General features: G+C 43.9%; 1 protein-coding gene across 1 annotated transcript in view; it reads left to right on the top strand.

Moving 5' to 3' along the window:
- The window catches only part of LOC145394753 (cytochrome P450 2L1-like), a 127,171-nt gene that overhangs the window by 56,530 nt on the left and 47,795 nt on the right, over window positions 1-22,846 (top strand). Inside the window, exons 4-5 of the mRNA XM_080268534.1 lie at window positions 5,205-5,423; window positions 18,525-18,727. Of these exons, the coding sequence (XP_080124660.1) occupies window positions 5,205-5,423; window positions 18,525-18,727 (422 nt within the window). The remainder of the gene's footprint in view (window positions 1-5,204; window positions 5,424-18,524; window positions 18,728-22,846) is intronic.

Genomic DNA, 22,846 nt, shown 5'->3' with positions numbered 1-22,846 from the left:
ACACAATAGGACGAAATGAAGTGGGATTCATAAGACGACCAGCCTCTTTGGGTATCGGTATGACGTGCGCAAAGTGCCATGAGTTTGGGAACGTTTGAGACGCCCAAATCTCATTGTACAATGCTAACATCTTAATCAGGTTGTTCTGATTAAGATGCTGGATCATACCGTACGTGATGGTGTCTGGTCCAGGGCTGGTGTCTTTACAGGATTTAAGGGCAAGGAGCAGTTCATCTAGCGTAAACTCTTGGTTGTACGGGGAGTTTACGTCTTCTGTGGCAAAGTCTAATATCTGTAGCTCAGCCGTGCGTTTATGATGTTGGAAACGCGGGTCATAATTGGCTGAGCTACTTACATGAGAAAAACTCCTGGCGAGGATGTTAGCAACGTCCACGGGCTCGTCATAGATGTTATTATTTACTTGCAAGGTGGTAATGGGGAAATATGGGCCTTTATTATTTAATATTCTTATGGTGGACCAGACTTTACGTAATGGTGTTGTACGAGTCACCGTGGACACAAAGGACCGCCAGGAGTCACGTTTGGCCCTTCTTATTATTCTCCTTGCCTCAGCCCGTGCCTGTTTGTATGCAATAAAATTTTTCTCAGTGGGCTGACTATCAAAAATCCTGTATCTCCTATTGCGTTTTCTTAATGCTTGTCGGCAACCCGGCGTCCACCAATGTGCTCTATGCTTCGCATGAACTGTAGAAGTCTTGGGAATAGCAGCCTCAGCTGCGTGTAATATGGATTGGGTTATATTTTCGACCTTAACATCTATGGTCTCCCCAGATATATCTAAATTGGCGATCCTTGAGAAGGATCCCCAATCTGCTTTCTTATAGTTAAATTTTGGAGGTGGAGGGTCCGAAATGATGTCGCGTGTATAAGAAAGACAGATGGGTAAATGATCACTTCCCAAGGAGTCGTCGTAAGGGTCCCATGAGAGATCTTGATATATACCAGGGGAGGCCAAAGATAAGTCAATGGCCGAAAAGTTACCAGTACGATCATCTACACGAGTCGCTCTACCATCGTTCAGAAGACAGAGGTTGGACTGTAGTATTAGGTCGGCTACTTGCTCCCCATGACCATCAATCCTCAAGCTACCCCATTGATAGTGATGGGCGTTAAAATCGCCCAACACTAACTTATTCCCAGGGAGGTGTTCCACTAGTGAATTTAAAGCATCACTATCAATGGGGCCATGTGGAGGACAGTACAGAGAGCAAATAGATAGATACGTGTTATTAAATTTTACTCTGCACGCGACCGCTTCCAGAGTAGAATTTAGAATCACTTCCGTTTGTGGGTGTGATTTGTGTGTGTAAATGGCAACTCCGTGACCTTCATATCTTCTATACGAGTGGTAGTGTCTGAACTGTGGAGGATCAGGATGATCCTCCAGGCGCGTCTCCTGTAAACAAACAACGTCTGGCCTGTGTATTGACAGCAAGATTGCTATATCTTGTAACTTATTCCCAATACCTCTACAATTCCACTGTAATACAGTGAAAGCGACGGTTTAAGATTTACATTGGGGGCCAGTGTGTTTAGGCTTTTTTTGCCGCCCGCCAGAAGGCGAGCAACTACCGGTGGACCTATCCCGGTGCTTGCTTATGGAAACCTCCATATTTTCATCAATTACGAGGTTCCCAGATTCCACCGAGGAAGAGCTACCCTTCCTCTCCCTCGCTGGGCCAGGAGCAGGAAGAACATGAGGACGTGACTTAGTAAGGGTGGTCATATTACTCTTACAAGAGTTGTCAGGCTTCGTTTTAGGCTTGACTGACTGAGAAGCAGCAGCAGCCTGAGAGTAGGAAGTTGTAACAGGGGTATCAGGTTGAGAGGTGGATTGGACAGGAGGCTGAGATGGAGAGGTAGAATGTGTGACAAGAGGAACCGGTTCAGGGTTAGTCTGTGTCCCAGCAGAGCACATCACGGGACGGGACATCACCCCCGAAGCATAGGACCTATTCGGCGTAGGAGTTGCATGCAACTGCTTCACCTTTTTCCTTGCTTCATAGTAGGAGACACCCTCAGTCGCTTTCACTGTGCAGACCTCTTTCTCCTCCTTCCACTTGGGACAATCCCTAGAGGAAGTGGAGTGAGCACCCTTACAGTGAAAGCAACATATAGTCTCTGATGTGCATTGCTCAGCATCGTGACCCTGTGTTGCACATTTGCCACACACTGACTGTGAAGCCCAACAATTCTTAGCAATGTGCCCATATAATTGACACTTCATGCAACGGAGTGGGTTGGGGATATATGGTCTTACATTAACAATTTCGTAACCAACTTTGACATGTGCCGGTAGTGAAACCTTGCCGAAAGTCAAAACAATAGTGGCCGTCTTCGTCCTTATGCCTTCGGAATATCTAGTTATAAATTGGGCATCAATGACATCTTGCTGAGCAAGTTCCTCTATGATGTCTTCCTCACTCATCACCATGAGATCCCTGCAAGTGATAACACCCTTGCAGGAATTCATGGATGTTGGGATCTTGGCCTCGACATCATAGCAGTGGAATTTGCGCAGCTTTAACAAGTCCTTAACTTGGGAGGAATTACAGGTCTTAATAAGGAGGTCTCCATTCACAAGTTTTTTTCACTTGTTCCACCTCCCCAGCACAGCCATCAATAACCTTCTTAATCATGAAGGGATTGAGACTGCTCAAGGGAGTGGAACCTAGAGCATGAACAATCACAAACTCCGCATTTTTTACATTAATGTCCAGAGGCAATCGAGTCTGGGGCCGTTCTGTCTGGGGGCTGTCAGTCCGTTGATCGGTCAGGGGTCGGTCAGGACCACCTCCCCCCCTGAGGGGGGGAGAGGCAGTAGGGGCGTCCTCCATAGTACCACTCCCCCCTAGCGGGGGAAGTGGGAAGAAGGAGAGAAAACGAGCAAGGGACAAACAACCGGGGACCACACACCTAAGTCTGAGGTTGCCCTCTCAAACCACTCCAGGGAGGCCCGACCGTGTTGCTTCACGCCCCAGAGCGATCAGTGGGGGGGACCCTCCGTGGGCGATAAGCAAAGGTAAACTCAGTATAGTAGAACAGACACCTACTGTTCTAACTAACAGGAAGAGGAGGAAAATGAGTACTAACTATCCTATCGAGCACCAGAAGGGTGAAAAAAAAGAACTAAAGCCAGTGAGGCAACCCTACAAGCTAGAGAAGAGCTCAGCACACGTCCGCTCTCTTCACAACCATGCATCAAAGTCCTATCGAGCGTCACGATAATTCTCTATTCATTAAATAGTTATGGGGAAGCTGATAACTATGGCTCATTTGATGAATTGTTAACTGTTGCATGGTTCATGACTCGAAACTAAACCACTCATGAAATCCGTGTCATTCATAATAACTGCTGTTATGTAGAGAGGGTATTGTGTGAACAATTTAAAAATAATTGCCATAATCATGACACGCTATTATCAGAATATTTCCTGGCATAACATTGCTTATATATTATATTGTTACCAATAACTGCGCACAGCAGCAATGATCACAGCGTTCGGTTCGTCCTAGCGACTGAGAGAAACCTGATGAAGTTCCATACTTATCAGTGTTACCAGGTGCATAGAGCATTACACCACCTCGCTAGTGGACGTGGTGTTTCTGTTTGATATATCAGCAACTGTATCTTCATGTGTAATACCATCAAAATCGAAGGAAAAGAAGTACAGAAAAATAATAATAAGGCGATAACAATAAGCTTCACCATTTATCTAGCGAAGCTTCTCACTATAAGAAACATTCCTAAAGCTGACCTCACCTCCTGATATTCCAATAGTTGAACTCAGATGCTGCAAGAAAGGTTCCGCCAGAGGGTCTCACCATGGTCCCGCCCATGGAGGTATGATAAGGTACCTCCATGTTCCCGCCACTGTCACAGGACTTTACTACCGGGCACTCACTCATGTGGCCTTTTCTCAGAATGGCTAATTGCCATCTTCACCCTTATTTTACCTCCATGGTCTTGACGCCTTGAATCACATCCTAGTACTAGATAGCTTAATTTAAAAATATGAAAAAAAGTAAGCCATACAAATCATGTCTAATCTTTTTTTCAGGAATCGCCTTTTCTCATGGGCAACTTTGGCACAATGGACACTGCATCTTTCATGAGGAATATCCATCTCCTCCAGTTCAAATAGTCTCTTATATGCTGAATAAGATCCCCTGGAGACAGCACAATTATATAAAAAATACATTAAAGTACTCAATAGCTTTGAAATCTAATCTGCACTTAAACATCTCTTGGTCTTTTAAAGGAATCACCTTTTTAACTTGGTCAGGTGTGGCACAATGGACGTTGCTTTGCCTTAACCCGCCCCATCCCGTCGACGTATGGGTACGTTGCAACGATTTGCATTTGCCAGTCCCGGCGACGTACCAGTACGTCGTGCAATTGCAAGGTCCCTAATTTGCACAATTTTCAATTTTCGCACGTGATTTTTCGTATGTATACACGGGACACCTTCCTCTATTCCTGTACATGATACCAAGCAGGGACAATGCCTTACACTGCATAACCTTCCCCCTCCCCCCCTCACGACATTGTCTTGGCAAAGAACCTGTTACCAGTGACCTGGCTAGTAAAGTTATTCAGGGCCAGAGTGATTCCCCAATCGATGACAATGTGGAGAACAATGTTCACATAGCATTAGAAGAAGAAACAGCCAGAAATAATGATCAGGTAGTGTGGCAAAAATAGGTCAGGTATGGTGATTAGTTAGTGAGTGAAACAATGCTTATAATGCCTTTATTACTGCTTGAAAACCAATATACTGTCATACTACATATACATTCGTACCAAGCAAATAAACAAATACTGTTTATGAGTGGATAAAATAGTTACCCTCCCATAGAACTCGTTTTCTTTGGTGCCAGCATGTTAGAAAACCCACTCAGGTAAGGAGGAACTCCTACCTGGATTGGGCACTTTAAACCTCAGGTGAGCGATTTCTCTATGAATTTTCGATGTTTCTCACCAAAAGCGAAGGTTTTAGCCAAAAAAAAAAAATTCGAATATACCTCGGGACTGGGGGATGTCGGAGGTGCGGAAAACCTCGGGACGTGACGGGTTAAGAAACCCGAGGGACCGCGAGAACAACATGGAGAAAAAATTGTAATAAATGTAGAAATGTAATAAATCTTTTAAAAATCAAGAAAAATCTCCACTCTATCTTCAGGAATCGCATTCTCAAATGGTAAGGTGTGGCAAAATGGACGTCGCTTCGCCCTGCAGCACCTGAAAGAGTTCGGCATGGGCAAGAGCAAGCTGGAGGGCACCATTGAAAGGGAGGTCTCGGTACTGCTGGACCATCTCAGCAACACAGAGGGAAAACCGAATGAGCTGGGCCGTAACCTGAACGTGGCTATTTTGAATGTCATTTGGAGTCTTGTTGCAGGTGGGTGGGTCTTGGTTTTCATCTTTGTGGTGCTGGGGACGGACGCCTGCACACGGTGGCACCTATATAGCTGGGTAGTGCCACATTCCTCAACTTCTTCCATCTCCCCTAAATGAGCACTCCACCAGGTCCACTTTCAGATGAGCCTGAGGTTGCAACTACTACTACTACTACTACTACTACTGCTGCTGCTGCTGCTGCTGCTGCTGCTGCTACTACTACTACTGCTACTGTGCAACAACATCAACAACTACTAGTACTACTACTATTCATCCATGCATCATCCAATCCTGTGTTTTCCCATGAGAGGCATAGGAGCACGGGATAGGCAAGTTGGTCCTGACATTCAAGATGAGAGTGACCAACCTCACTCATCCCTGAGTGGCATTTCATGAGTAATAAACCGCAATCACCCATTGCATTTAAACCTACATAGGCTCAATCCGACTGGAGCACCTTAATCACCCACTAAACCATCAGGTACCATAATTTGGTTACATGGTTACCATCCAGCGTAGTAAATGGTTTCCTGGTATGCAAGAAATCATTTGGCTTGTCACTCAGTGCAGAGTCACCAATAGGCAGAAGGAAGAGGAAAGAATGATGGAAAGGACAAAAATGAGTGTAAAGTCACCTGCAGGCAGAAGAAGGAGGAGAGAATGAAGGAAAGAAAGAAGGGAAGGAAGGGTCCACACTGCTACTATAACTATGGCTACTACTACTACTACTACTACAAATACAACTACCACTACCACTAATACAAGTATTACTACCACTACTACTACAACCGGTACAGTGCACATTCTCCAGTTTTTTTTCCTCTCTTTTCAGTAGGCCTAATTTTGCTTTCGTTTTGTAATTGCAGTGCTCTCTCTCTCTCTCTCTTATTTCTTTGGTCATTATCTATATTGTTACGAAGCGAGATTTATCAGTTGGGTGTTCGAGAGGCTTCTCGCTGCTTCCCAATATTTACAGTGGTTTCGGTACAAGTCAGAGGTGCCAGTTTGAATGCTCTTTGTAAGCGCAGTTGTTTCAAAAGTTACTCATTAATTTTTGTGCTCTTTTTCTTTGTAATGTTTTATTTATGTGATTGCTTATTAGATTATGTAATTTAAGCTTGTATAGTAAAACATTTATACTGTTATGTAATGTTAGAAAACTCTTGCATGTCTTGGTTGTCTCTGAGTAGTAGTAGTAGTAGTTGTTCCCTAGGCAGTCTGGGAGAATGCCCCGAGTCCCTTAGGAAGGCCTTGGCCAAGACCGGGCTTTCCCACAGAGCTCTCAAAGAGTGTACGTTGTGTTGCTGGCGTAGGTGATTGTGTGCAATACAGTCTTCCATAATGTGCTTAATAGTATGGGGTGCTGTGTTGCATCCTGGACAGGCATGAGCGACAGAGTCATCCAGCCTCTTCTGGTAGCTTAAGAGGGCTGGATGGTGCCCACATCTCAGCCTGGCCAGGTGGACCCTGTCCTCACGAGGAAGATAGGATTCAGAAGGGTGGATGTCAGGAGGCCGTGCATGCAGCTGTGTGTTATCTTTAAGTGACTGAATGGAGCGGCGAGTGATCTGAGTGTGGATATGCTTTTGGAAGCTGGTCTGAGGTGGGCGAGGGGGGAGAGATGACAGTATTTGTGTATGGTATCGTGTGCTGGGTGTTGTTTTGATGTTCCTTGGTGTGGGTGGCTGTGCTGCCATGTACTGTAATGGATGTTGTGGGTTTGTGGAGGCTGCAGCAAGAAACTGGGTGCCTCTCATGTCTAGGTCATCCTTGATTTTGAGGACTTTGGTTTCTTGATGTAGGTTGGTCTGTGGGTGTAGTACCTGTGCAGCCTGTGATTATTTTTAGGGCCTTGTTCTGTATGGTTTGTAGAGTGTTGTAGTATGTTTTGGTCAGGTTAGAAGCCCAGGCAGGGCTTGCATAATTCATCACTGAACATATGTATTGTTTGTATATTGTGGTGGTGGTTTCTTTGTTGTGTCCGAATGTTGTATGGGCAAGTGACCTCAAAGCATTGAGTCTTGGTGTTATTTTATTTTTAATGTTTGTGATGTGTTGTTTAAATGACATTGATGTATTGTATGTTACACCAAGGATTTTGTGTGTAAGTGTGTGTGTGGTAGGGGAGTATTGTTTATGGTGAGGTGTGGGATGTGACTGTGTTCTGCTGTCCAGTTTGTGAGAAGAGTCACTGTAGATTTGGCTGGGGCTATTTTGAGCCTGTTTGTGGTGAACCATTCGTGTAGTGTGTTGAGGTAAGGTTGAATGATGTGTGCAGGTGTGTTTGCGTTTTGGTGTGTACATGTGTTACATCATCTGCATAGGAAGCTATGTGTATCTGTGGTGTGTGGGGTGTGGGTACGTCGTGCATGTATAGATTAAAGAGTGTAGGGGACAAAACAGATCCTTGGGGGACGCCGTTTGTGAAGTTTCTGATGTTAGAAGACTGACCGGCAAATGTTACGTGTGCACATCTGCCTGCTAAGTAGTTTGCCAGCCATCTTTTTGTGTTATTGTGCATGTTTGTGTTGAGTATTTTGTTTGTGAGGTTGTGGCGGGGGATGGCATCAAAAGCTTTGCTAATGTCTAGTGTGACTAGGAGTGTTCTGTGTGGTGGCCTAGCTGAATTTATGCCATCAAAAACTCTCTGTGTAAGGTCTGTAAGAAGGGTGTTTGTGGAGTGTAGTGGCCTAAGGCCATGTTGTGACTGGGCTAGGGGAATGTGAGGTGTGACTAGTTGTAGTATCAGTCGTTCAGTGACTTTAGATGGAGTGCAGAGGAGTGTGATGGGGCGGTGTGAGGAGAGTTTCCTTGTTGTTTGTTTGAGGATATGGTGTCTGTTGTTGTGATGGCAGCATGTGGTTGTGTGGTGTTGCTGTTGGAAAGTGTGATGCTGTTTAGTGTTTTGTAGAGTTTGCTGATGTTTGTTTTGTGGTCAAATGTTTGGAGGTAATTTTTCCAGTTGAGTGTTTGCTGTTCTGATATTTTACTGCTGTTCTGATATTTTACTGTTTATCTGAGTGTTGAGTTCTTATATTTGTTGTATTGTGTCTTGTGTATGGGGTGTTGGGGAGTGTGGTAATGTGTCCCATTGTCTGATGAGGCCTTGAATTTCTGGTGTGAAGTTGGGGTTGTGTCTCTTTCTGTTGCCTCTAGGGATGTGTCTTTTGTCTGCGTTTTGTATGATTGTATTGAAAGTGTGCACAGCAGTGTTGATGTTTGTGATGGGTGTACTGTTTAGTGTTTCGAAATGTTGTTCTGTTTCAGTTACAAAGGCCTCCCAGTTGGCTCTCTTATAATTAGTGTATGTGTGTTTGTGACCAGCTGGGGTGATTCTGGTTTTGGTAGTGATGATGACTGGGAGGTGTTCAGAACCTAGGGTTTTGACCACTCTCCATGATGTAGTGGGAGCGAGGTTTGGGGAGCAGAAGGTGATGTCTGGAGATAATGGGAGGAAGAGGGCTTGGTGTGGGATATGGGTATGTTGGTCTACACTGTTTAGTATGAAAAGATGATCTGTCTGGGATTGTAGTACCAGCCCTCTGTCTGTGTCAGGGTTGTTGACATGCCAGGCCGACGACTTGGCGTTGAAATCACCACCCAGGATGATGTTGGGTATGTTAGTGATGTGGTGTATCTGTGGAGAGTAATTGTGTGGTACTGTGAGGGACGACTGGGGGGGAATGTATGTGTTAGCGATTGTTATGTGTGATTTGTTACCAGTGCGTATTTTAATTGATTGTATTTCTGTTGTGGTGTCATGTGGGGGGAGAAGTGACTTTGTGTGTGCACTGGTATCTGCGAAGTTGATGGATTTGTGTACCAGGGTGATGAGTCCACCGCCATCGCCGTCGACCCGGTCTTGTCGAATGGTGGTGAAGTTATGAAATGTCAGTATTTTCTGTGCTCTGTGTAGTTTTGTTTCTTGTAAGATGGCAATGTGTATGTTCTGTTGTTTCATGAATTGTGTGAGTTCATGTATTTTGGTGTTTATGTCATCTATGTTTAACTGAAGGATGTTTATGCTGTGTGTGCGATGTTTGTCGGCTGCTGCAGCACGGGGGGGAGGTGGTGTGGGTGGAGGGGAAGGGGTAGGAGGAGGTTGTGATGGAGGTAAGGGTTGAGATGGATTAGGATGAGTTGGAATGGGAGGAGTTGGGGGACTGGATGGTGCGGGAAGGGTTAGTGGGTTTGGCTGTGGAGGTGTGAAGAAATTAGGAGTAGGATTGGAAGGGGGGTTGATGGGTGGGGGGAAGGAGCATAAGGAGCAGGTTCAGGTGTTTGTGTAATGTTTTCTGGATGCAAGTTTTGTGCAGGTGTAATGGGTCCAGTTCTTGCAGGAGTTGCATTGAACTGAACCCTTTGTCTGTCGGCTCGACGTGATAGGTTTTGAGCATGTTGGACATATGTATTTGTTGGTGGGTCCTGGATTGCTCTCAATGTCCCCAGCTAGAAGAAGTCGTCAAGAAATGACAGCCAGGGAGTCATTTCTCGGTGTAGAAAAAACGGTGTTGTTGTGTGTGTTGTGTTGGGAGATGTGGTACTTGCCCGGGCGACCAAAGCCACTCCCAGGTACTTGAGCCCCGTGAGGGGCTGGGGGGGGTTGCAGTGGTTTGGCCCCCATGCTGTCCTCCTTTTCTCTTCGACAGCCTCTGGGGGGTAGACCCACAGCGAAGACGCCACCGCTCCAGGTCCTGTCTCTGAGTTGGTAACTGTGCTCTCTCTTTTAATACACCAGAACTGTGGAGAAGTAGATCATTTTCGAACAGTGCAAGCTTATATAAGGTGAAGAAGAGACTAGTTCAAGTTCAGTCGGTTTTCAGTTCAGTTTGAGTGTGGTGCAGTGTCAGTGCAGTGAAGTTTGTATATTTTCGGTACTTGTGAAAACAGTGAAGGGTTCAATGAAGTTTGTACATCATCGGTACTTGTGAAAATAGTGAAGTGTTGTCAAGCATTAAGTGTAATTGCAGTTAGTTATTATTTTTTTTATAACTTCAATGCTTGTGAGAATAGTCAAGTTGACATGCATTATGTGTAATAATTTGGAAAATAAAGAGAGTGAACTTAGGAAGCCAGTGTTTATTTACGATGCCTGAGCTGATCCTGTGTACTGTACTGAGCACCCAAAGGCTGACCAAAGGAAGAACAACTCACTGGGCAATGTCTTTCCTGTACTGTAATACTGCTGTTGAAGGCTGTGACAGTGTGGGGTGGGGACGCAACACTGGTGTCAGGAGTGGGATTATTAAGGAATGCACTGAGTCTAATCTTCAACATGGAGCAAGGGAGTGTGCAGACAAGATCCCAAACTGAGCAGGAAGATGAGGTGTCATTGGCTGCAATCATGAAGCTATTGCAAGCACGAAGTGTCCAACTACAGGCACTGAATGAAGGACTGAAAGAAGGACAGAAAGAACTCAAAGAACTATTACAGGCACGAAGTGTACTGTTGAAGGCACTAAGGGAACAACTCGAGGCACAACGTGAAGAAAAAAAAAAACGATATGAACAACTTCAAGAGGCACCAGAGGAGCAACAGAGGGAATTACGACTGAGGATGCAAGGACAGCTTGATGCTTTCATGGGGGAAATGAAGCAAGAACAGCAACAGCTTAAGAAGGAAGAATATGCTGAGTTACGGCAGCAGAAGTATGAGGTAGACAATAATGTAACAGCGTGTGGACAACCAGCTGAAAATTAGTGAGGGAATAGTGATTGAGTGCAGACAGCATATAGATAACCAGTTGAAGCATATAGTTGACCGTGTGAAAATAATTTGTGAGAAAATTAAGGCTGTAGAGAAATATTGTATTGCTGAGCCTCAGGTTAGTGTACAGGGAGCTTATGATAGGAATGGACGGTGTATGGTGAATCTTGACGGATTCCAGGCATCTAAAGGGAGCATTAAAGGGCTGAATAATCAGAATGCAGAAGTTTAAAGTCCTGACCTTAATTATGAAGCCCCGGTTTTTAGGCCTCAAACCAGTGAAGTGCATGGCTATAGTGGGGCTCCAATTAAAAAGAAACCTCAGGAAGTTGATGGCAGACTGTCTTGGGAAGCTTATTGTGCACAGTTTGAGTTACTTACGGGTCAGAAGGGTTGGGATGATAGGCAGAGGGCAGTGCAGCTTGCTACTGGCCTTAATGGTGCCACAATGGAAATTCTGGGCCAGATGTCAGTGATGGAGAGGAACAGTTATCAGTCCCTAGTAGAAGTGCTGGAACGCAGATATGGAACCATGTACCAGACTGAGGTTTACAGAGCAAGATTCTGGAGCTGTGCACGGGCTTGAGGAGAATCCCTACAATAGCTTGCTCATGACCTGGAGAGTATGGCATACAAGGTGCACCCTGGAGCAGCACCTAACCTGTTGGCTATTATTCTGAGAGACCAGTTCATTGATGCTGTTGACAGTGCAGAGTTGAAAGTGCAAATGAAGCAGGCACAACTAAGAAGCATGCAAGAAGGACTAGCCAGGACTCTAGATTTTGAGTTCTATGTCAGGTCCAGTACATACAACTTTCAGGCAGGTCATAGTGCAGGATTTAAGGCAAGAAAGGGGTAGGTATGTGAAACGGAAAATTTTGAAGGAAGGTGCTGGTACCGTGAAAAGCCAGGACACAGAAAAGAGGACTGCTACAAGTGGAAGAGGGAACAGGAGAAGACTGGAGGAGTTTGCTGGTTCTGTGAGAAGTCAGGACACAAGAAGGAGGATTGTTACAAATGGAAGAAGGAGCAAGAATGGAACAGTGCAAGGAAATCCACGATTGCAACAAACGGGTGTTTGACATGTGGTGAGGTGGGACACTTCAGATATGAGTGTCCAGATGAGAAGGATGAGGGTAAATTAGTGAAGGCTGGTGACGAGATGCAACAACCAGCCAATTTTTCCCAAGAAGCCCCACCTCTGAAGAAATGCAGGAGAACCTTGATGAATAGTGTGCGAGAAGACGTAAGAACAGTCAGCACAGAGTGTAGTAGGAATGGGAACCTTGGCAAAAAATGCTGCCATAAAGTTGTGACAGGGCCAGCATCAGATGCAAAAGACCTGAAGAAGATGCAAATGGAGGATGCATATTTACAACCAGTGCTAAGGTGGCTGCAGTGGAGTACAGTGCGACCATCTTGGGAAGAAGTTTCCAGGTTGAACCTTGTGACCAAGAGCTACTGGAGTCAGTGGGACCTTCTTCGTTTGAGCAACGGACTTCTGGAGCATTAGTGGGAGACACCCATTGAATTCAGCAAATATTGGCAACTGGTGGTTCTGAAGATGAGGTTTGAGATTTGATGAGTCCCATAACCAGATTGCTAGTGGGCACCTGGGGATGAAGAAACTCTAAGTCAGCTGCGACAGAGGTTCTACTGGACTGGCATGAGGCACGATATTGAAGTGTGGTGTCGGACCTGTGATGTATTCTGTGCCAAAAAAGGACCCAAGACATGTCATTGTGCCCCTCTTCAGCTGTGCCAAGTTGGTGCACCGATGGAAAGTGTCGTGGTGGACATGCTGGACCTCTGCCACTGACTGAAAGAGAAAACTGGTATATATGTATCGTCATAGACTACTTCACCAAGTGGCCAGAAGCCTATGCTATTCCTGATCAAGAGGCTGCGACTGTTGCACAGGTGTTGGGTGACCAGTTTTTCTGTTGTTTTAGGATGCCACAAGAGCTACATTCAGACCAGGGTAGAAACTTCGAATCTGCTGTGTTCCATGAGTGATGCAAGTTACTGGGGATCAAGAAGACCAGGATGACCCTCCTAAGGCCTCAGTCAGATGGGATGGTGGAGAAATTCAACTGGACCCGAGGATAAGAACTGCCAAAGTACTGCGTTGAGGGACAAACGGCATGAGACCAGAAATTACCTGTGTTACTGATGGCATATCGGTCTGCATCCTATGAGTCTACCGCCTTCACTCCTGCAAAAATGATGTTGGGCCACTAGTTATGATTACCTGTTAATGGAAGACCACCTGGTGAACAGCTGCCTATGGAGACCACCAGCTATGCTTAGCACGTTCCGGAAAGGCTGCCTGAGGTACATCATCAAGTGCGAGGAGCCCTGAAGTTTTCAGGAGAAATGATGAAGTGCAAGTAGTATGTTATGGCAAGTGAGGTGAGCTTCAAGGATGGTGACCAAGTTTGGTTGTACAATCCTCAGCAAAAGAAGGGACAGTCACTGAAGCTACAGAGCCCAAGGGACGGGCCTTACACTGTCTTGTACCGCTTATCAGACATAACGTATCAGATTCGGGGAGGCAGGAAGTTTCACCTGTGGCAGTACCAGGGGACAGGACATTACAGCTGTGACATCTCCGAGGAATCGTGCTCACCCGCAGCCAAGGATGTTGAAGAGGACCAAGGAATTGAAGTGCAAGAGGATGGTGACAGTTTGCCAAGAGAAGAAGCGAATCAAGAAGAGGACCAAGATCTTTCAGGAGGAGTGGACCATGTGGACGAGCAAGGACGTTGTCAGAAGTGGCAGAGAAGAAGACCTGATAAGTTGTCGGATTATTTTGTGTAAAGTTAGATGTTTAATTAGTATTAAGGTTTATGTTTGCATATATTTTTTAGTTTTGTCGGGGCGACAAAGAACTATACTCTGTCCAAGTTGGTTCGAAGGTAAATGCACCACCTCTGGGATTTGGCGTCAAAATCGCTCCACCTACCGTCCACTATGATTGGATGGTGGGGTGACAGGCGCGCGCGCGCACACACACACACACACACACACACACACACACACACACACACACACACACACACACACAACACACACACACACATCAGACTGAATCAGATCATGTCTTGCTGTGAATCAATGCACTCACCCTCTTATTTATACTCTGTGCAATATCTACGATAAAGAATATAATAAATTTCTCTCTCTCTCTCTCTCTCTCTCTCGCTTGTGTGTGTGTGTCTGTGTGTGTGTGTGTGTGTGTGTGTGTGTGTGTGTGTGTGTGTGTGTGTGTGTGTTTGAGGGAAGATATAAATTAATTGTATTAATAAATATAACGAAAATCATACATTAAAAATCGCATTCTCTCTCTCTCTCTCTCTCTCTCTCTCTCTCTCTCTCTTTCTCGATAGAGTTATCAACTCTATTAAGTAGGTAAGATGTTGATTTACAGCATGGGCCTCGACAATCATTTTCATTGTCCTTCCTCTCCATCTGTCTGTGTCTGTCACTGTCTGTCTGTTTGTCTGTCTGTCTGTCTCTGTGTCTGTCTGTCTGTCTGTCTGTCTGTCTCTCATCAAACCTCACCCAAGGTCACCGTGTGGCCATGCCTCGCCTCCCCTGACCTCCCTCGCTCCCTCCCTGCCTGTGTCAGGTCACCGTATAAAGGCCGGGACGAGGGATTTGAGAGGGTGACGAAACAGAACTGGCAAAGGTGTACTGCACATACAAAGAAAGTTGAGGAAGACAGTGATGTGGTGTTTAACCATTTTCTTGAGAACTTTACCATCAATGTGGAAGAGACCAGCAGTGAAGAGGATGAGTGAGCAGTGGGCATATCGTGATGTGGGCCCCATGAGAGAGAGAGAGAGAGAGAGAGAGAGAGAGAGAGAGAGAGAGAGAGAGAGAGACTGTAAATGAGATTTTTAATGTATGATTTTTGTCATATTTATTAATGCAATTATTTTATGTTGCTGTGGATGGAAGAATAGGTGCAGAAGTGAAGTTTAGAATAAATGAAGTAGGAAAGGTGCTGGGAGGAATGAAAAAAGTGTTTAGATGTCGTTCGCTTAGAATGGATGTAAAGAGAAGGCTGTATGAGGGTGTTGTGGTACTGACGCATTATATGGGGCTGAAACATGGAATATGGGTGTAACAGAGAGGAAAAGCTTGAATGTAATGGAGATGAGGTGTCTGAGGAGTATGTGTGGAGTGACGCGTATGGATCGAGTGCGAAATGATGAAGTGCGAAGGAGAACTGGAGTTGTTCGAGAGATGGCTGGTAGAGTTGAGCAGAGGGTGTTGCGATGGTTTGGGCATATGGAGAGAATGGATAATAAGCGATTGGTGAAAAAGATAACTAGATCTGATGTGAGAGGTGTAAGGCTGAGAGGAAGACCACGAATAGGATGAATGGACAGTGTGAAGAGAGCGCTGGATGCGAGAGGGATGTCTGTTGAGCAAGGAAGAGTGGCTGTGCATGACAGAAATAAATGGAGAGAAATTGTGAATGAATAAGTGATGACGCAGCCCTGAGGGGATATTGTCCCGCATTTGGTCTGATCAGCTAGTCAGGTCAGGTGCGGGTAAGGGGATGGGTCTGTTATGATGTGGCAGGGGTAAACCAGTTCTGCTGTCGGGCCCTGCTGCGGATGTCACTGATTGCATTGCGCAGTTGACCCTTGTGTGGTGTGGTGCGGTGAGGATCTGTCCTTTCTCCCCTTTGGGGCTAAGATGCGAATGAATGTGTTTAAATGGATGAGTAAATGGCGAGTGTGTCGTCCTGTCTCGGCTACCTCCCTTTCCTTGGGGGAAGCAGCCTAGGTATATAGATAGATAGATAGATTTTATGTCTTCCCTCAAGGGTTTCAACATTGTGTTGCAAAAATTTATGTGTTCTACGAAAACTGCTTTATGTGATGCTTATATATTTGTTTTCCTTTAACTGATTAAATGACTTCTGTATTGAGGAGTTTTCCAATTTTCCCACTGACGACACAGACACAGCCAACACAATTTCATTTAGAAAATTATTCTTAGTTCCAGTGAAGAGTATATTGAGGGTATTTACATTTAATATATGAAGAAAACAAAGGATACGGCAGCAACGGATGATGCATGGCGTGTCTTGCGACCTCAGTTGACTCGAATGAGAGAGAGAGAGAGAGAGAGAGAGAGAGAGAGAGAGAGAGAGAGAGAGAGAGAGAGAGAGAGAGAGAGAGAAAGGATGGAGAGGAAGGACAATGAAAATGATTATCGAGGTCCATGCTGTAAATCAATGTCTTACTTACTTCTTAGAGATCATAACCCAATCGAGAGAGAGAGAGAGAGAGAGAGAGAGAGAGAGAGAGAGAGAGAGAGAGAGAGAGAGAGAGAGAGAGTAAATGCGATTTTTAATGTGACATTTGTTATATTTATTATTGCAATTATTTTACATCTTCCCTCACACACACACACGCACACACACACACACACACACACACACACACACACACACACACACACACACACACACACACACACACACACACACACACACACACACACACACAGAACTTTATTATATTGTTTATCGTGGATATTGTACAGAGTATAAATAAGAGGATGAGAGCATTGAGTCAGGGCAAGACACAGCCTGATTCAGTCTGAAGTGTGTGTGTGTGTGTGTGTGTGTGTGTGTGTGTGTGTGTGTGTGTGTGTGTGTGTGTGTGTGTGTGTGTGTGTGTGTGTGTGTGTGTGTCACCCCACCAGCCAATCATAGTGGACGGTATGTGGAGCGATTTTGGCGTCAGATCCCAGAGGTGGTGCATTTACCTTCTAACCATCTTGGATAGAATATAGGGAGGGGGTAGTGTTACGAGATTTGCCAGTTGGGTGTTCAAGATGCTTCTCGCTACTTTCTGATATTTACAGTGGTTTCGGTACGAGTCAGAGTTGCCAGTTTGACTGCTGTTTGAGAGCGTAGTTGTTTTGTCAGTTATGCTTCCTTTTTTGTGCTTTTTCTCTATAATGTTTTATTTATGTGATTGCTTGTTAAATTATGTAATTTAAGTTTGTACAATAAATAAGAAACTCTTGCATTTTTTGGTTGTCTCCGAGTTGGTAACAGTGCTCTTTCTTTGGTTTACACCAAAACTGTGGAGAAGTAGATCATTCTCAAACAATGCAAGCTTATATAAGGTTGTAGAAGAGACTTTAAGTTCAGTCGGTTTTCAGGTCAGTTTGATTGTAGTTTAGTGTCATTGCAGTGAAGTTTGTCTATTTTCGGTACTTGTGATAACAATGAAGTGTTTTTTGGTTTATTGAAGTTTGTACATCATTTGTACTTGTGAAAAAAGTGAAATGTTGTCAAGCATTAAGTTTAATGGCAGTAAAGTTTTTTTTTTTTTGCTCCAGTGAATGAGAGAACAGTGAAGTGAAGTTAGCATGCATGAAATGTAATAAATTTGGAAAATAAGGACAGTGAACTTAGGAAACCAGTGTTTATTTACGACGCCTGAGCTGATCCAATGTACGGTGGAACCAAAGGCCGACCATAGGAAGAACAACTCACTAGACAACGTTCTTCCTGTACTGTATTATTGCTGTTGGAGCCTGTGGCAGTGTGGGGTGGGGATGCAATAATATATAACTTAATACTAGTACAGCGTTAATAATAACTGACTGGTGTTACAGTATCAGTGACGAAGAGGTCATCCACATTGGTATGTTGTGTGTTGCATTTCTATGTTACTGATAAATGTTGAAAAATATTGGCTGATTATTGAGTGTTAAAAATGCATAGTTACTCACACACTTTCGAAATAATAGAGCTGTTTCTAGTAGTAGCAGCAGCAGCAGCAGCAGCAGCAGCAGCAGCAGTAGTAGTAGTAGTAGTAGTAGTAGTAGTAGTAGTGGTAGCAGGAGTAGTAGTAGTAGTAGTAGTAGTAGTAGTAGTAGTAGTAGTAGCAGGAGTAGTAGCAGTAGTAGTAGTAGTAATAGTAGTAGTCGTCGTCGTTGTTGTTATTGTTGTTGTTGTCGTGGTAGTAGTTTTTGCAGTAGTAGTAGTATAGTAGTAGCAGCAGTAGGAGCAGAAGTAGTTGCAGCCCCAGGCTCATCTGGACGTGAATCCTGTGGACTGCAGGCTTACGTTGCCCTCCTCCTGCAGCCCATTATCCTCCTTCATGGGATAGAAGGAGACTTTGGGACATTTGTTTAACCGGACAGCTCCAGCAGCCTCTCATATCAGTGCCACCATTTTAAGTCATCCCTCTCCAGCACTAATACAGATCCAACAACAGATTAGCATTACGATACAAATGACAGAGAGATAATCAGTTTCGTCAATAGCATCAAAACAGACACTAATGTTTGCTTACTACTGCTACTACTGCTACTGTTACTACTAAGCTGTAATCACACACTTGTATCCAACTCCAGATAAACGATACGACATCAATGACGAGGAGATAATTTATTTCGCCAATCTCATCAAGGTCAACTTCAGCGAAATACAAGGTCCCATAGTACTGCTTGATCATATGCCATGGCTCATACCGATATTACCGCAGGTGATCAAGGACAAATGGATGGACGTGGATAAGGTCATACGAGACACAAACACCTTGTTTGTTTTTCTAAAGGTAAAAAGTTTGAGTGTTTTATTTATTTATTCTCTCTCTCTCTCTCTCTCTCTCTCTCTCTGATGATAGATAAAGCCTATATAACCTAGACTCAGTATAGTACTTTCTGAATGTAAAATGTGGATGTTTGTGCCTGTGGGGTGGAGTCAGGATTCTGAGGGTTTGAATAGTAGATGCATGAGAACGTAGCCCATTTAACTGGACAGAAATCTGATTAGTTTCACCCTCTATCAGTGTTTTTCTTGCTTTCTGGACCCTACCTCACCTCCTTAACCCGCCCCGTCCCGTCGACGTATGGGTATGTTGCAACAATTTGCATTTGCCAGTCCCAGCGACGTACCAGTACGTCGTGCAATTGCAAGGTCCCTAATTTTCAATTTTTGCGCGTGATTTTTCATATGTATACAAGGACACCTTCCTCTATTCCTCTACAAGATGCCAAGCAGGGACAATGCCTTACACTGACTAACCTCCCCCTCCCCCCCTCACGCCATTGTCTCTGCAATTCACCTGTCACCAGTGACCTGCCCAATAAAGACATTCAGGGCCAGAGTGATTCCCCAATCGATGACAATGTGGAGGACAAGGTTTACATAGCATTACAGGAAGAAACAGTCAGAAATGATGATCAGGTAATGTGGGAAAAAAAAGGTCATGAATGGTGATTAGTTAGTGAGTGAAACAATGCTTATAATGCCTATATTACTGCTTGAAAGCCAATATACTCTCATACTACATATAAATTTGTACCAAGTAAATAAATAAATACCGTTTATGAGTGGATAAAATAGTTACTCTCCCATAAAACTCGTTTTCTTTGGTGCCAGCATGTTAGAAAACCCAGTCAGGTAAGGAGGAACTCCTACCTGGATTGAGTGTTTTAAACCTCAGGTGAGCGATTTCTCTATGAATTTTCGATGTTTCTCACCAAAAGCGAAGGTTTTAGCCAAAAATTTTTTTTTCGAAAATACCTCGGGACTGGGGGATGTCGGAGGTGCGGAAAACCTCGGGATGTGACGGGTTAACAGAGGTCTGGACAGCGACGATGGTGATGATGTTAAAATCTTGATTGTTTAATTTATTCATGCTTTATCTTGTGGTACTTCAGTAGCTAACTGTCAACAAGAAGAGGAAGACCAAGATCATGTCAGGTAATCGTTCAAGACAGGAGAATACGTGGCTAACTAACTTCTCTCAGTTAGACAAACTCAAGTACTCAAAATCAAAGTTCCCATCTCAGAGAACTATCCACTAATACCCCACAAGACTCAGTTCTCTCACCCTCATTTTTTTATCCTCTTTCTCTTTGAGCAACTGTCATGGAAGATGGGTTTAAAAGTTTTTTTTTTTTTTTTTTGGCTTATGAAATTAAAGTCTTGAGTTTTTACTTCATTCTGTCTTATGTCGCCAATTCTCAGAAAACGAGAAATTTATACACTCTTTTTACAAACAGTACTCAGCAAGAGATAATCACTCACTGATGCTGAATTAACAAATACTGTTGGCCTCTAGAAAAAGAACCTGCCCCTGGACAAATAATTTACTTTGGAACCAGGCACTGCTTTCTCCTCTCCTATATTTTGTGAATGGTATCATTATCAATTAGTATATTAACCCATCATGTCACGACCGATTTCCCACCTCCACCAATCCTGAGTTATTTTGGATTTTTTTTTTTTTCCTAAAATCTCCGCTTTTGTTGAGAAATAAAATCCAAGAAAGGGCTTACCGGAGTCCATAAGTGGTCAGAACAGGTGAGGCACCCCGCATCAGGTATCGTATTCTGTCACTGACGTGTGAGGCTCTCACGTTTTCTATGGTAGGTAATTATGGGAGAAACAACAAAGAACACATCCACATTTATTGATTTTGAACTAATAAACAATCACAACAACAATATAATGGTTTTCGATTATATATATAGGGAAAATAAACATTGTTCCATCGCACGAGCATAGCAAGTATGGTCATATTGGTCACACGCTAGTTGCTAAGTTTCTTGTTTCAGTAAACATATCATTTTTTCTACTTGCATAATACTGTTTCAATAACATTTTACCATTTTTTACTTTATGTAAATGTTTTCAGCTGTTTTCATTCATTACAATGATATTTAGCATAACTATTGTGCACAGCTGCTTACTCAGCGCACTCGCTATGACTCTTCTCTCAACATACATTATTTTGCTTTACTTTCATATTATTGTTTTTATGACATTTTACCATTTTTCAACCAGTGTAACTGTTTTCACTCATTTACATTCCTTACGATGGTATTTAGCAAAATGCTAGCACATATTCATGTAGCAAGCTCACTCGCTACCACTCGTGTTTCAACTTATACTTTATTTCTTCACTCCCAATATACTTCCCCACTTACATTACACCCGTTTCCACCTTATACTACTATTTACATATTTATGGGCCTTATTTATTCCACTGAACATCTGAATATCACATCAATATACCCTCGCTAGGAATGTTTCGACTAAAATTATATTTATACACTTAAAAAATAATTTTCCACTTATATTACACCCATTTTCACTTTATACAACTATTCACATATTTACGGGCCTTATTTATTCCGATGAACGTCAGAATATCGCATCTATATACACTTGCTAGGAATGTTTCGACTTAGAATGTATTTATCTATCTATCTATAGCCCGACGCCCTAATCCCGCAAAGGGTGGCCGCAGACAAAACGCCTCCAAGTCACTCTGTCACCCACCATTTGACTACCCTCCCCCCAACTCACCCCCCCCTCCCTCATATACCTCTCAACTCCATCCCTCCACCTCATCCTCGGTCTACCCCTCCCTCTCCCTCCCTCCACCTCACCTACATACACCCTCTTAGTCAGTCTTTCATTCTCCATTCTCTCCACATGTCCAAACCACCTCAGTGTATTTCTCCTAATCTTTTCAACCACATCCACATCTACCCCACAACGTTCCTTCACTTCTTCATTCGTCAACCTGTCCCTCCACGTCACTCCACATGCTCCTCTCAATTAACTCATTTCCACTGCTCTCACTCATGACTTGTTCCCCTCTTGCAAGGTCCACGCCTCACTTCCATACGTCAGGGTAGGGATCACAATATCATCATGCAGTGACTTCTTAACTTCCATACTCACCTCCCTATTTCTCATCACTGCTTTCAGTGTACCAACAACCTTTCTTCCCTGCTGTACCCTTTCACGTACTTCATCCCCCAAAGTTCCATCCTTACTCATCACACTACCCAAGTACTTGAATGCACTCACATTCTCCATATCCTCACCATCCAACCTCACTGCACACTCTGTGACTTCATTCCTCTCAAACACCATAACTTTACTTTTGTTTACATTAACTTTCAGATTCCTCCTCCTACACACTGTCCCAAATTCATTCACCAAACCTTGCAACTCCCATTCATCTTCACTCAACAATACTGTATCATCAGCAAACAGCAACACTGGAAGCTTCCAAATCTCACCCTCATTCATTAGGGCCACCCCCACATCCACTGCCCTACCTTGCACCTCCTTTACAACCCCATCCATGTATATATTAAACAGCCATGGAGACATCACACAACCCTGTTTCAGTCCCACATTGAGATCAAAGATCTCACTCAACTCACCATCCACTCGCACCGTAACCCTAGCTCCCTCGTACATACTCTTCACAGCACTCAACAATTTCCCCTCCACTCCATATATTCTTAATACCTTCCACATACCTTGCCTATCTATCCTGTCATAAGCTTTCTCCAAGTCCATGAAGGCAGCATACACTTTCCTTCCCTTCTCTAGATACTTCTCCACTAAACATCTTAGAACAAATATCTGATCTACACACCCTTTTGCCTTCCTAAATCCCCCTTGTTCTTCTCCAACTAGCTCCTCTGTCATATGCCTAACCCTATCAATGAGTATTCTACCATATACTTTACCAGTCACACTAAGAAGGCACATACCCCTATGGTTACCACATACTTCTCTCTCCCCTTTTACTTTGTACAGAGGAACAATTATACCTGATTTCCAGTCCTCTGGAACCCTTCCCTCTTCCCAAGCCAATCTACACAACTTCCATATCCACTCCACAACAATCTCACCCCCATAC

The sequence above is a fragment of the Coenobita brevimanus genome, chromosome 28, assembly GCF_032717465.1.
Source record: "Coenobita brevimanus isolate Jiangsu-jjx chromosome 28, ASM3271746v2, whole genome shotgun sequence".
In the NCBI taxonomy this organism is placed as follows: domain Eukaryota; kingdom Metazoa; phylum Arthropoda; class Malacostraca; order Decapoda; family Coenobitidae; genus Coenobita; species Coenobita brevimanus.
Note: the sequence above shows the minus strand (reverse complement) of the source record. Positions and strands in the feature narration are given on the sequence as shown.